Raw genomic sequence first — 14,945 nt, 5'->3', positions numbered from 1 at the left:
TCTTTAGTAAATTGGGGGAATTTTTTTTTAGGCCGTACGACTTCAAAAAGACCTGCACCGTCCCTTTAAAAGTGCCTGAGTGATAAATGCAAACACACAGTGTGGAAAACAGCCTGCGTCCTCTGGAGAAGCAGTGTACAGTAGACATAGAGCTTTGGAAGCTTGGGGTTTGAACGCAGTAAGCCACAGGACAGAGGGCGCCACCCACAGGACAGAGGGCGCCACTGCGGCGCCAGCTGAGGTAGAATTTTGACTGAATATGAACTTCGCAGACCCACGATGGCAGCTTGAAGACAGAGGTGTAGCTACCAGTAAACCCGGGTCACTGGGCTGGCAGAGTGGACCAGAGAGGAGGGCGGGGCCTGTGGCTACAGAGTCCCCGCCCCCTTTACTGAGGATCCATGTGCAAAAAGATTCAAAAAGATTTTTTTTTATCCTCAAAGGAAGTTTACAACTGCTCCTACGAGAATCAACGGTCCACTGGAAAAAGATAAAAAATCTCTTTACAGCATGCTTTTATGTCTTTATCCATACAATATGGAACATTCCTAACGACGTTCCCAAGGTTTTCCCGACACGCTAATAAATTATAAACGGTTTGTGTGAAGCTGTCGGACACAGACGTCCAGGTGCTGGAAGGAAAACCAGCCAGGAATGGTTTGCTGTGACTGTGGAGTGCAGAGGTTTAACGTTGCTGTTCAGACGCCCGTTTATCATCCCCCCCCCCCGGTCCCCAGAGTGGGCCGGTCCGGTCCAGTTAGGGCAGCTTCATGAACAGACCATTGTCAATGGAAGGGACGGGCATGGGACAGGGAAACTGAAAGAGACTCATGTCGGCTGTGAGCGCGGCCATGGCTGCAGGATCGTTCTCGATCTGTGTCCTCAGAGCTGGGTCGATCTTCTCCAGGCGCCGTTTGATCCTCTTGGCCTCCCTCTCGCGGATCAGCCTCGCCTGCCTCTTCTCGGGCGTCTCGTTGGCCCTCTTCGCCCTCATGGCCTCGCGGTCTCTCTGCAGCCGCCGCGCCCTCTGCTCGTCCGATTCCTGCATCCTCTGCATGCGTTTGGCCTCGCGGTCCCTCAGCCTCCTCGTTTCCCTCTCCTCGTCCGTCTCGCACGCCCTCTTGTTCTTCTTCGCAGTGCGCTCGCGCTCCAAACGATGCAGGCGAGCGTCCAGAGGTTCGTTCTTCCTGCGCAGAGCCCACTTCCTCAGCGGCGACTGAGCCTCCACTAACTGCTGGTAGGCCACGCAGCTGTTGCACACCAGCAACACGCCGGCAGGATACACCGGCATCGGGCTTAAGATGTCGGGGATGGGAGGAAGGCCTGAGGAAGAGGAGTTCAGAGCATCGGGGATGGATGCGAGCGACGGCCCTTCAGAGAGCAGACCGTCGGGTAGTGAGGGATAGGAGGGTCCTTGTTCAGAACCTGGTCCTGGACCGTGACACGACCTCCTGGGCCCTTGAGACTGGCTGGAGATGTGGCCGAGACCCTGGCAGGTGTGACTGGCCTGACACAAGTTGGTGCTGGGGTCCGGGGCTTGACATGGGTGAGGACCCTGACATGAACTGGGGCTGGGACCCGGACCTGGACCTGGACCATGGCAGGAGTGGCTGCCGGGGCCTGGGCTGTCCATGGGACTGCTGGAGAGGGACTGGGACAAGGAACATGGGTTCCGTCCGTCCGTGATGTCCATCCTGGACGTGTCAAGGACATCTTTCAGCTTCTCCCTGCAAAACGATAAAGCAAAATTCAGCTGATCTTTTTAAGCATACGATGGTTCTTTGTTTGCATCTTGGCCGTTGTTAGACAAGTGGACAAAGAAGGACTCTGTGAATTTGTCCACTCCATTTCCTCGTCTTTTCCCAGAGACACATTTCTTCTTGCTTTTCTAACTTAAAGCGATCTGCGTCAATGACCCGAGACGAGTGCTACAGAGAGCAGAGAGGCGGCCAAACCAAACCTGTTGAAGTTGTTGGTGTCGGTGAAGCGAGCTCCACAGACGGCGCAGTTGGAGAGGCGGTCCTCGGAATGGATGAGAAGATGGCGCCCGAGCGAGCCAGGCGAACTCAGCGCTCGCCCACACACTGGGCAGACGTAGCTCTTGGTGTTGCTCATCATACTTGTGTGCTGTTAAACAAAGAAGGAGGCGACACTGAAACCACACCGACAATATAATGTATAAGAGACGACAAACGTCTACTTTAAGAGAAAGGAATAAAACCACTGAGCAGAGCACACGCTGTAGATGTGACATAAGATTTAACTTCTGTCACATGTATTGAGCCTGAATAACAGGTGTTTATATGTTAATATGTGCACGACTGAGGACTAAGAACTGCTCACACTGTTATTAATTTACCACTGAGACAGTTTAGATGTTTCTGGTGTAATGACTCGACATCACAGCCACGGAACACACAGTTCTTCCTCTAGTACAAGGATAAAACTACTGTGTGACATTTACACGAGAAACTGTGCAGTGATGTGAGCAGGGCCGGCCCAAGCCTCCATGGGGCCCTAAGCAAAATGTGATTTTGGGGTCAATTGATCAATAATAATGATTATTGATCATTCACACACCTACTATACTAAATATGAATACACTTGTTAAACTAAATGTGAGAACTTTTTGTTTGACACCAGATTTGCAAATTTACAGAAAAATCTTTCAATTCATATTTGGCAAAATCAGCAACTCCCCCTACTGGTGACACAGAATCAATACATAAAACCAAACGGTTTATAAATAAAAAATATTTAGATATTAAGGTCTGAAAATCTAAAAATGTGCACAATGTAAAAAATACAGCATTAAATAAAATAAACAAATAAATATCAAACAAATACTTCAATAATAATGTAAGTCAACAGAGGCACCTGGAACAAGGTAATAAAAATGGTTTATAAATAAAATTAATAATAATAATAAAGTTAAATAAATAAATAAAAACTATGTAAAAACTGTGAAAAAGCTTTGGTAAAAATTGGGAGAAAAATTCTAAATAAACTACAGGCCCTCTAGTGGTCACGGGGCCCTAAGCAGGCCGGCCCTGGAGGTGAGTTCTGTAAATGCTCATAGAGACTTCACAAACACCGGTGAAAACACCAACTTTGTTCCAGACGTTTAAACACAATTGGAAAACAGTTTCAAACTCCACACTTTTTAAGACTCACGCAGCAGTAAACCCTTTAAGAATAGAACGCTGCTCTGACCTGGTAGACATGGGAGATGAGTTTCTCTGGGCTGCTGAAGTCCAGCGTGCACAGAGGACAAACAAAGGTGTGGAGGTGGTCTCCTCCGTCCTCGCTCTCCTGATGACAAACAAACAAACACCATTAAAGCGTGCTCAAAGGATCTCGACAGCATCACTTCCCCATCACAGCAGTGTGGCAGTAAATCATGTCCAGATTCACTGTTTACATCCTGTGACGCGAATGCTACTAAAACGAAGCAGACCTTCTGGGTGTCATGACTTCATGATGATGATGATGATGTGTTCAGCGCATGAATGTGCAGTTTCTCACTAAACCCCAGTGACTCACAAACAGTGACATGATGCAGCGCGGTGTCATCGATGTGACTCACGCACAAGCTGAAAGACCGAGGTTTTCCAGCAGAAGGTCTAAGCAGGAAACATATTCACTGCTGCCGGAGGAGGTGTTGAAGTCTTTCACAAGCCCAGTGAAGGGCGTGCAGTTCCTAATCTCTGCTGGTTCTGTATATTTAACTTTATCAAAGCTGTCACTACTCATAGATAACATCACTTTGGCCCTGTCCAAATACCTCCCCTAACCCTACATTTCCCCCTAACCCTACATTTTGCTTATAATCTTAATCTTATAATCAACCCTCAAAATGTAGTGAGCTCTGATGCGGGCTTAAAAAGAAGTGGAAGATGAATTTACCCATGATGCTTTGCGAATTCAGCGAGCCGGCTGATATTTCTCAACAAAGATGGCGGGCACATCTACCGAGGAACATTTTCGTTGTGATATATTTTCGCAAATAAGCACGTAACAATGTCGAATTGTGTTGGAATATGTTGGTTTGATACACATCTAAAAGACCGTTGAGCTTTGAACACTAATGTCAGAAAATAAGTGACCATTTATGAAAGCAGCTAGCTAACTAGCTAGCGAGCGGCTACCCGCCGAGCGCCAGAGAGAGCACGCCCGCCACGCAGAGCTGCATGACGGGCAAACGCTCTCGAAGCACCCGGCAAACAGCCGCTAGCTAGCTCTGCTACATGTGTGTAGTTTTGTCAGTGTCTGGATGTGTGTACCGGCGTTCACTTGAACAAGAATACCCTGGACTTGTTAGATTTCAATCACATTTGTGATTTAGCCTTTACGAGGACGGAGAAAAACAAACAGCTGATCCACCGGCATTTTTCCTGAATGAAAATAGTAGCATGATCCAGCGGTAGAATTGTCAACATGTGACGTAGGTTAGCACGTTCGTTACGTTCACTGCGCTAATTTGCACGTAGTGGTGTCCCAAAACCAAGGGGAAATTTTAAGGGGGAGGTATTGGGACGGAGCATTAATCTACAAGTTTTGGAGTAATTTACAGCAGATTTGTCAGACACCGCCCCCTGCTGTCTGGAGGGCAGTGATCATTAATCACATCATGGACTGGACACCACTGTGGATCAGGGAGGCCATCGAGATCGGAGAACCTTCACCCAGGATGAGGGATCTCACATCCTATCACTCGACAGGACGTCAGACAGCAGAGGACGACTGCATTAACAACAGGAAGCTAGATGTAACGTCACGTGACCCTTCTGAGGAAGACCACAGGAAGTGGTCGAAAACCTTGAGTGACGTTACCACCGCTCTCACCTCTTTGACTCCTGCTCCTTGAAGGCGACACTGCGTTCTCTTGGTGGTCATGTGGTCGTCAGCCGAGGTGTTGGAGGACAAGTCTTCGCCGTGGTGGTCGAGGTCACTATCGCTGTCTTCTATGGAGGCAAACACAGCCCTATCAATTATAGACAGACAACAGCAGGTCTTACTCTCACTAACAGATGTTCCCCACACAATCCGTCCACTTGGTCTCGTCCCTCCAGCCTGTACCTGAGACGCTGTCCTGCCCGTGGATTTCACGCGAGTTGTTGCTGCAGCATTCGCTGTCTTCGGTGAATTCGTCCCTGCCGTCCATGTTAATCGTGTGTTGAAGTCCTGTGATGCCCAAAGTGTGGAATGGCCCTGGAGAAGATGGAGAGAGACGGTGTCTAATGAAAGAGAACGGTGGACTGAGACACTTTGTTTCATACAAATACAACAAAAAGTCTCAAAAACAAAAAGTAAATGAATTTTTGAAATTCAGGAAATGATCCATTTGCCCTGATGCACTTTGACAGTGAGCTGACTTTCTTCTCGAAAACAAAAAGTATCTCGGAATGACTTGAAATTTAGCATCATAATAGTCGTCATCGCCCTGAACAAGGATCGTTGAAATTATTTGCAAACCTCTTAAGGAATAATTTTAATGAATTTTTGAAATTCAGGAAATTTGCCCTGATGCACTTTGACAGTGAGCTGACTTTAGTCTCAAAAACATTAGGCACATTTGCGTTGTCCCTAATGAGGTTGCACAGTGTTTGTATTATGTTATCCTTTACATTCCTTATCGTACATTACCATAACTGAAAAATCTTCTTCAGCTCCCTCTATAGAAATACACACTTCCTTCGGGCACTGCACTATTTTCATAAATAATGGGTTTTCATGATATTCACATGGAACTAATGACAGTTATCTAAACAGGAGCCACATTTTTATCTTCACTCTGTGCATCAGTGTTTTATCTCCATGGCAACAAACATACTGTAATAACATACCACAAGAAGAAGGGATGAATTTTTTAACACATTCACCTATAGCTGAGGGAGTTCTTGCTTTGTTTGTAGTAACGAGAACATGTTGGTCCGTCTCAACTCTGTTGAAACGTATTTCTACTTTAAAACAGGCTGTTTGTGTATAAACTGGCAGAGACGCAGCAGCGTAATGAACGCTGCAGCGTGGAGGCCAGCTCGCTGACATACTTGCACACACATTAACTTCATTTGCATCCCCACCCCCACACATATATATACACTCACAGATACATGCCAGTCTCATGGGGAAGCAGCCTGCACTATTTTCCTGCAGCTAACGTCCTAGCTGCTGCTCCTCAGTACGTCTCTCTCTCTCTCTCTCTTTCAGAACCACCCACACAATGAACAGCCTGGCTCGCCCTCTGTCCTCCCTGCTCATATGCAGCTCTGACTACTTCATATCTATAGCATCAGCTCTCAGGGGAGGACAAAGCCTCGCACCATAGCAGCCCATATGTGGCTCATTTTTAACTCTTTCTTACACAAGCCTCTGTGTTTACGGCAGAGGATAAAATGACTTCTCGCGTCTTATTCTTAGGTTTACACTTTGACCCTGAACACAAATATGGAACAGCAGACTTTCATTTGTGCGTTCACGTGCAGGAATGTCATGTTTTATATAAAATCCAATTTTCTTCCCGCGTGAATTACCTGTGTCTGACAGAAATAACTACAGAGTGCAAACATGTCTGAGTCTGCACGGTTTCTCCAGTGTCAGTAAACTCCCCTTTATCCAAAAGTTCAATTTATCAATTTCTTTATTCTGAATCAGAAAATCCATTGTTTACTAAACCAAAACAGCATGTAAATATTGTAAGACACTGCTAACATATAGCAGCAACATGCAGCAGCATATTAGCCGCCACCACAGTGAGAAGCAAAGTAACGTTACGCCACCTCGTGAGCTGCCAAACTATAAATACGTCATATCTTAACACACACAGCACATGTTTAGACTCTAAATGGCTTATTTCTCACCACAAATTATCTTAAAACTGCGTTCCGTGACACAGAAAAGTGAGAAACGGCCACTGTTTCAATGTGATACCGGTTCCACAGTCTTTCTCTCTCGGACGCCATCGCTCACTGTAGCCAGAAGCACAACAACCTTGCGTAGCGACCCCTACTGATCGGGAGGGAAATTGCAGTGCGTATCCGCCACCACGACGGAGAACTATGAAGGCTGGAGGGGTCTCCGTGGTTACGCAGTCGGATAACGTATTACGCAGTCGGCCTACACGAGCAGAGTTGGTCTGCGATGAAAACTATATCACTACAAGCTGCCTTCACAGCACATAGGCAAAGATTGATGTTTTGAGAGATACCCATCCCCCCCAGTGCTGAGGCTCTGTCTGTACATCTGTCTCACACTCACACACTCACACACACACACACACACCCTCCTCCCTCCTCTGTCAGTCTCTGCCACTGTGATGTTATCTCAGCGAGTGTCTGTGTGTCTGTAAGCAGGAGGTGACGCAGTGTCTGACTGAATCCAGACAAAGAGACAAACTCATCAGCCAACAGACATGGTGTGTGTGTGTGTGTGTGTGTGTGTGTGTGTGTGTGTGTGTGTGTGTGCGTGGGGGGGGTACACACAAAACAAAACAGACAAAAGATAGAATGCCAAAAACTCCACTCAAACACCAAGCGATGGGGGTCCTGATGAATTCAAAGACCCTTCCTTTTCCTTTTCATGAGCAGAGGGCCCCCCCCCCCTTTACAGAGCAGACCAAGGATGGAGGAACAGACCCAATATTACGTAAAGTAAGTTAGTTTCTCCTGACTTAAACTTAAACATCTGCAAGTTCAGACTGAACCATTTAAACACACAGCAATCAACTCTATTGTTATCTGAAAACCTATAAAACCTGCAACAGCTACGGTTTTTCTACCATAATAATCCAGAGGTGCATCATACCTCACTCAACTCCTCATTAACTTTTATGATAAAGCATTCAGAGCCACTGAGTTTCCCATAATACACACTCTTATCTCACAAGATTTCCACATCACTAACACGAAGCACATTGTTATTTCTTCTCAGAGCCAAAACCTACACGGACAGAACAGAACCTAATAAATAATGCTGCAGAACATCAGAGTCATGAAGGAAAACAAACACAAAGGCAGACGGGATTGTTGTATTATTGTCTGGAATTCCCTCTGTGTGTGTGTGTGTGTGTGTGTGTCAGACTGTCTGCTCTGTCAGTCTGACCCTGTCTGAGGGTGAGGGGGGGGGGGGGGGGGGGTCATACCTCACAAAAAGACAAGTGAGACAATCAAGGAAAGTCTCAGAGTCCAGACTGACAGCATGTCTGCACTAACATGTTATCTACACCATCACGAGTGTTCCCACTCAGGACTCTTCTTAAGCTGGCTTTACACGACAACGATCTGAAGAACACAAACCGCAAAAATGGTGTTGCGTTCCCACTTTTTTATTCCACGTTTAGGCGAGTGTCTTTGGGTAGAAATCTGCACACGGTGACGCTAAAGTGTGTGAAATTTGATGTAGTATGCATGTGAAGCACTGCCATACAACAACAGCAGGAGCGTTGAAACTTCCTTCTACTTCTCTCTCGTAGCACGAAGTAGCAGCTAAGGCGACTTAAACGTCTGACTGATGGATTTTAATCCCACATGTTTGTTGTTGTTTGTCTGTACTGTGTTTTCAACCCTTTAGACAAACTGCCACGGTGGAGCGTTTTTAACATTTACACTCTGGACTCAGGGTGGCTTAGTTTTTTTTGCCTTTTTAAGCCCCAAAAACGCAGTCACCGTCTAAACGAAAGACACATCTGATAAAATACGTTGTCGGTTTCACTTGGGAGCGTTGTTGTGTAAAAGCAGACTTATAGAATGTTACTGAACAGCAGTTTAGCTCATTAGCTCGCAGGGATTCACGCAGTCAGCAGATAGATAACTAGATAGATTTTGTAGCATTGGTGCTGGCGGCCCGTAGGATTTACGGCAAAGTCGTCATTGACATTTTGGACCGTCCTGACACGACTATTCTGACAATAAAGTCCAAATTCTGAGATTAAAGTCATAATTCTGAGTTTAAAGTCAGATTTCTGAGTTTTAAAGTCAGAATTCTGAGATTAAAGTCAGAAGACAATGCTGTGACATCAAAGCCACCAAAGCCACCTTGACACACACACGCGCACACGCACAGACACACGCACACACACACACTCAAACCTCCAGCCATCAATGACAGACCACCAGCTCACGACTGCTGAACATCACAAGTGTCAACGTGCACAAACACGTGTTTCTGTAGCAACAACAACTATTATCTGTCCATGTGAAGGGAAAATACGGCTCCAGCAACAAACGTTCATATTTAAAATATCTGTTCTGATTTCCTGTCATCATGTAAACTGTCAGATCTGCACAGTGATCTTGATTATCATCATGTGACTCTCAGTCAGAGGCTGATTCTTCAAAACCAAAGGAAAGCAGAGATTCTTACACCAGTAACACTATGAACTAATCTTCTCTGTTATCACTAATTCACACATATTCCTATGATTACAGGTGCAGTCCCTGTACCTGTCCCTGTAAACACCTGTACCTGTACCTGAGTAAGTCCCCTGACAGGTCTGAGATCCACTCAACACATGCACAAATAACATAAAAATGACATATTTTGCATTTCTTATCCAAACAAAGTCAAAATCATCATCATCATCATCAAACAACAATAGAGTGAGTATTTTACTACCATGGTTGCCGTGGTAACAGCCTCTGTCTCCTGTCATTTCTCCACCTGGGCAGAATCGCTCCGTTAACAATCTTCTATCTTCCATTTTTTTCTTTCTAGAAAGTCGGTGCACACTGATTAGTGATCGTGAACACACACACACACACAAACTCAGGCACGCACGCACGCACACACACACACAGTCTCTCTCACACACACACGCAAATACTCTCTCTGACACACAAGCACACACACACTCACACACACACACAAGGCACAGGAGCAGTGATGTCCAAACACCAGTGCATACACGCACACACACACGCACACTTTCTCTCACTCACACACACATACACACACACAAGGCGCAGGAGCAGTGATGTCCAAACACCAGCGCACGCACACACACACACACACGCACACACTCTCTTTCACACACACACACACACACACATACACACTCTCACACACACAAACTCTCTCTCACACACACACACACACACACACACACACACACACACACACACACACACACACACACACACACACACACACACACACACACACACACACACACACACACACACACACACACACACACACACACACAAGGCACAGGAGCAGTGATGTCCAAACACCAGCGCACGCACACACACGCACACACTCTCTCTCACACACACACACACACACACTCTCTCTCACACACACACTCTCTCACACACACACACTCTCTCTCTCTCACACACACACACACACACACACACAAGGCACAGGAGCAGTGATGTCCAAACACCAGTGCACGCTAGCACACACACACACACATGCACACACTCTCTCTCTCTCTCTCTCTCACACACACACACACACACAAGGCACAGGAGCAGTGATGTCCAAAACACCAGTGCATGCACACGCACGCACACGCACGTACGCACGCACACGCACGCACACTAAGTCACCTGCCCAGTTAGAAGCCTGTCACAGAGACAGACATTTCCTTAAATTAACAGACGGTTAGATTTTGACGCTCCTTTCATCATCTGTGATGTTTTTAAAAGAATCTTTAAACTACACTTAAATGTCCACAAAGACCTTTAAACTATTCTACTTTAGAACTAAAGGTCATTAGTTCACAAACACCTGCCTTTGAAAACTTTGATGCCTTTAATGAACGTTAGACAGAAATAGAAAACATGTTGTTTTCATGTTTGACAGCAGCTCGGTGAGACGACAGCACTGTTCCACACACACACACACACACACACACACACGAACGCTGCAGAGTTTGTCACCATGGTAACAGCTGCTCTTTAACCAAGTGTGTTTTTTCCTCCACCTAAGAGATTATTTTGGGCCCAAGTTTTAATCTGTTTGCTGAGGAGCAAAACTGAAATAAAGTGAAGACGCATTTGGACTGAAGTTTATGGCCCAAAGGAAACGCTGACTGGATTTGATCCAGATCCAGATCCAGATCCGGGATTTTAAAACTATTGTTGACTCTCTTTCAAGATCGGGGATTATATCAACACCGTGGAAGGAGTTTGTGAGAAAAACGAGAGCAAGTTCTCTACATGACCACTAGGGCTGAACAATTCATCGAAATTTTATTAAATCCTTAATTCTTCTTAAATATAATATTTCCAGCTTTGACAAACACTGAACATCGTTTCTGAACATTTTCTGACATTTTACGGACCAAACCATTAATCGATTAATCGAGAAAATAATCGACAGATTAATCGATTATGAAAATAAACATTAGTTGCAACAAAACAAACAAAACTCTTCAGTTTTCCAGTTATGTTGCTCACATTCATACAAACCAGGGCCGACCCAGGGTATAAGCAAACTAAGCCGCTGCTTAGGGCCCCGTGACCACTAGAGGGCCCCCAAGAGCAATTAACTCAAAAATAATAATAAAAGTTTGGATTGTTGTAGTTTATTTTGAATTTTTCTCCCCATTTTTATCAAAGCTTTTTCACAGTTTTTACATAGTTGTCAGATGTGATTATTTAACTTTATATTTTATTTATAAAGCATTTTTATGACATTGTTCCGGATGCCTCTGTTTAGTTACTTTATTATTGAAGTATTTGTTTATTTTATTTAATGCTGTGTTTTTTACATATAAAAGTCAAATCTTTGTATTACAGGAGTGTATTTTGAATCACCCCAAAATATTTATTTTCCATTTTTAGATTTCAGATATTAATATCTTAATATATTTTATTTATAAACGGTTAGGTTTTATGTATTGATTCTCTGTGTCACCAGTAGGGGGAGTTGCTGATTTTGCCAAATATTAATTGAAAGATTTTTCTGAGAGTTTGCAAATCTGGTGTCAAACAAAAAGTTCTCACATTTAGTTTTACAAGTGTATTTGTATTCGTAACAGAGTAGAATACCTTTAGTTAAGTATAGTATGTGTGTGAATGATCAATAATCATTATTATTGGCAGTAACAGAGGGCCCCAAAATCACATTTTGCTTAGGGCCCCATGGAGGCTTGGGCCGGCCCTGATACAGACACACTAACAACAAGACAACAAATACAATCCAAAGCATCAACATATGTCAGTAATTAACATAATAAATAAATAGATATAGTAAAATCAGCTCACTCCTGTCACACAAACACATAATAGACAGATAAATAAACGCCACTTACTGATGTGTCTGAAATACCTACAGTTAACTTTGAACGGGTTGGTCTGTTTCCGTCTGGACATATTATTATAATCCGCTCCTGCGTTAAAAACAAACGGCACAATCTCCTCCTGCGCCTTTTACGCAGAGCGCGCGCTCCAGGTGAATCCTCCGCTGATGGAGGAGTGAGAAAAAAAACCACACGGATTAAATAAAGCGTCCAAAGAAACACGGAGGGCACGTGAAGGCGTCACATTGTTGCAGCTGATTTAAAAAACATAATCCCGGCTACAGTCACTGCGATGTCCGGTCTCACACACACACACACACACACACACAGACCGAGCAGCACCGAGCAGCACCGAAGTGCTCCGAGCGCCGCTGACACCCGCGCGCACACTGCGGCGACGCACGAGCTCAGCTGATCTGTGACGCACAGCGTGAAAACTGACGCAGCCGCGCCGCACAGGATTGTGGGACACGCAGGGGGGGGAGAAGGGGTGCTGCGTTCACGTCGTGTCGGAGAAACGACGACGACGACGTGAACGTAATGTTTACGAACAAAGATTATGTTCAAAATGAAGCTGAATAAACTGAACAAAATCAAAAGGACTATCATCCACACCCTGAGGAGTAAGCAGTTATGTAGCAGGCAAGGCAGGCAACTGCTTGGGGGCCCCCGAAACCTCCCCAAAGGGGCCCCACCTCACTTAAACCTGTGTGAAGTTATTGTTCTGCAAGTTGGGAAATGAAGAGGATCATTTGCAGTGTAATGCATATCTTTTTTTACTCAGTTTATATGTTTTTTTCAGTTATTTACAGTATTTTATTGGTCTATATATTTATATTGTTTTATAATGTGTGACCATGCTGGTTATTGAGGTCTCTGCGGTGTATTTAATCCAATAAACAAAGCAAACAAATCCATTGTCTTCTGCTCTGGTTCAAAACAAACAAACATGATTATGTCCGTCAGCAGCCAGGTGCACTCAGTCTGCTCCTGTACCTGCGTCCTGTCTTTATAGTTATACGAGTGCCACAAACACTGCAATCAAGATAAACTAATACAAACTAAAGAGTTTAAGCAAAACAATAACTACAATGTAAAATAAGCTATAATAAACAAACTATTCTATTAACTACTGAAATGTCCACTTAGAACAAAAAGTAGTTTCAACAGTTTATATAGAGAACCACTTTTAAAAGACCACAATTCACAACTACCATAGCGTATATTATATATATTTCAATAGGTAAAACAACTATTTCGAGGAGATTAAAATGATAAGAAATAAATGAAGTTGTCAAACATTTTAAGTAAAAGGCTGCAAAAATTCGGCAACTGCATCCGTCGATCCACCATAAACTATCATTCAATTAAGAAAACACTTAAAACACATTAGAATGCAGGATCTTGTCATTATTTCAGAACACCGTGTGTACAAATAGTAGAGAAGAATGTATGAGAATGATGTATAGTATGACGTTTTTGTCAAATTTCAGACGACACAGTAAAGTATGACATTTTTGTCAAATTTAGGACCAAAATAATTTTTCTGAAAAATGTGTCAAATATTGGACAACAAAGTTTTGTATGACATTTTTGTCAATTTTTTTCCGGAAAGAATTCACATTTTGGACCAACATTTTTTTCAAATTTTGGACGACATAATATAGTATGACGTTTTTTGTCAAATTTCGGACCAAAATAATTTTTCTAAAAAACTAATGTTTTCACTACAGTTTTCACCCATTCACACAATTCAACATGGGCTTAAGTGCCTTGCTCAAGGACACATATCTGACATGTCTATATTATAGACAACCCACAACCTTACAGTTGAAGAACAACTCACCCGACCACTGAGCTACCATGGCTCAATCCTAATACTTTTACTTCTTAAACTTAAGTAGATTTTAGATCCGAACATGTCAATACTTTTACTGTAATATTATTTAAAAAAGTGACTTCAACTTCTATTAGTCATTTTCTGGTAACATACTTGTACTTTTACTCCAGTATTCATTTAGGTAATTTAAATAAGACTGGCTATTTCCATCAGAATAGAGTTTATATATATATATAGTATATATATATTATATTATATTATTTTATACAGTCAATGATTATTTTATTATGACACTGCACACCATCGACACTAGAGGGCGCTCTAAACCACTGGCCTGCCAATGTCATAACATTACATGCAGTCGTCATCACTGACTGCCACGAGTAAACGGACCGCAGCACCACATTGAGCAGGGGTAGAGGTGTGTTCCTCCGCGAGGTGAACACAGAACGTACCATTCCAACAGACAAACAATCACGGCGTGTCAACAAACGTGCGATGCTTTCGTGATATCTGACAGATAATAAACACGAGTTCGTACACGTAAAAACACCCTGTGCGCATTGATCATTATGATCGAGCAGCGAATGGGCATCAATAAGATTAGGTTAATGTTAGCAAAGCTGGCTAACGTTAACAAGCCTAACGTTGGCCCCTTGTTGTCAGGAGGAGAAGCTTAACAGCGAAACACAGCTACAGCTATGACCAGCACGAAGACATAATTCAGTCGTTACCCATGGTGTCCGCAGTCTACACTGGCATATCAGGCTGGAGACCCGGGCTGAGCGGCCGTGAGAGCGGGTTGGCGCCGGGGGAAGAGGCTGAGCTCCGTGACACAGGCGCTCCGCGGCGGCGGCG

At 44.1% G+C, this 14,945-nt stretch overlaps 1 protein-coding gene across 1 annotated transcript; it reads right to left on the bottom strand.

The window, feature by feature from the left end:
- Positions 1-757: 757 nt before the first annotated feature.
- Positions 758-14,933, bottom strand: znf821 (zinc finger protein 821; the record flags this gene model as incomplete). The annotated part of the gene is made up of 6 exons (XM_083891217.1): positions 14,822-14,933; positions 5,080-5,211; positions 4,846-4,964; positions 3,214-3,312; positions 1,961-2,127; positions 758-1,727 (listed from the first exon to the last, which is right to left on the bottom strand). Exons 1-6 carry the CDS (start codon positions 14,823-14,825, stop codon positions 758-760), a joined length of 1,491 nt encoding a protein of 496 aa, XP_083747343.1. The 5' UTR covers positions 14,826-14,933.
- Between the last annotated feature and the right edge of the window lie 12 nt (positions 14,934-14,945).

The sequence above is a fragment of the Microchirus variegatus genome (genome assembly GCF_963457635.1).
Source record: "Microchirus variegatus genome assembly, chromosome: 6".
NCBI lineage: Eukaryota > Metazoa > Chordata > Actinopteri > Pleuronectiformes > Soleidae > Microchirus > Microchirus variegatus.
Note: the sequence above shows the minus strand (reverse complement) of the source record. Positions and strands in the feature narration are given on the sequence as shown.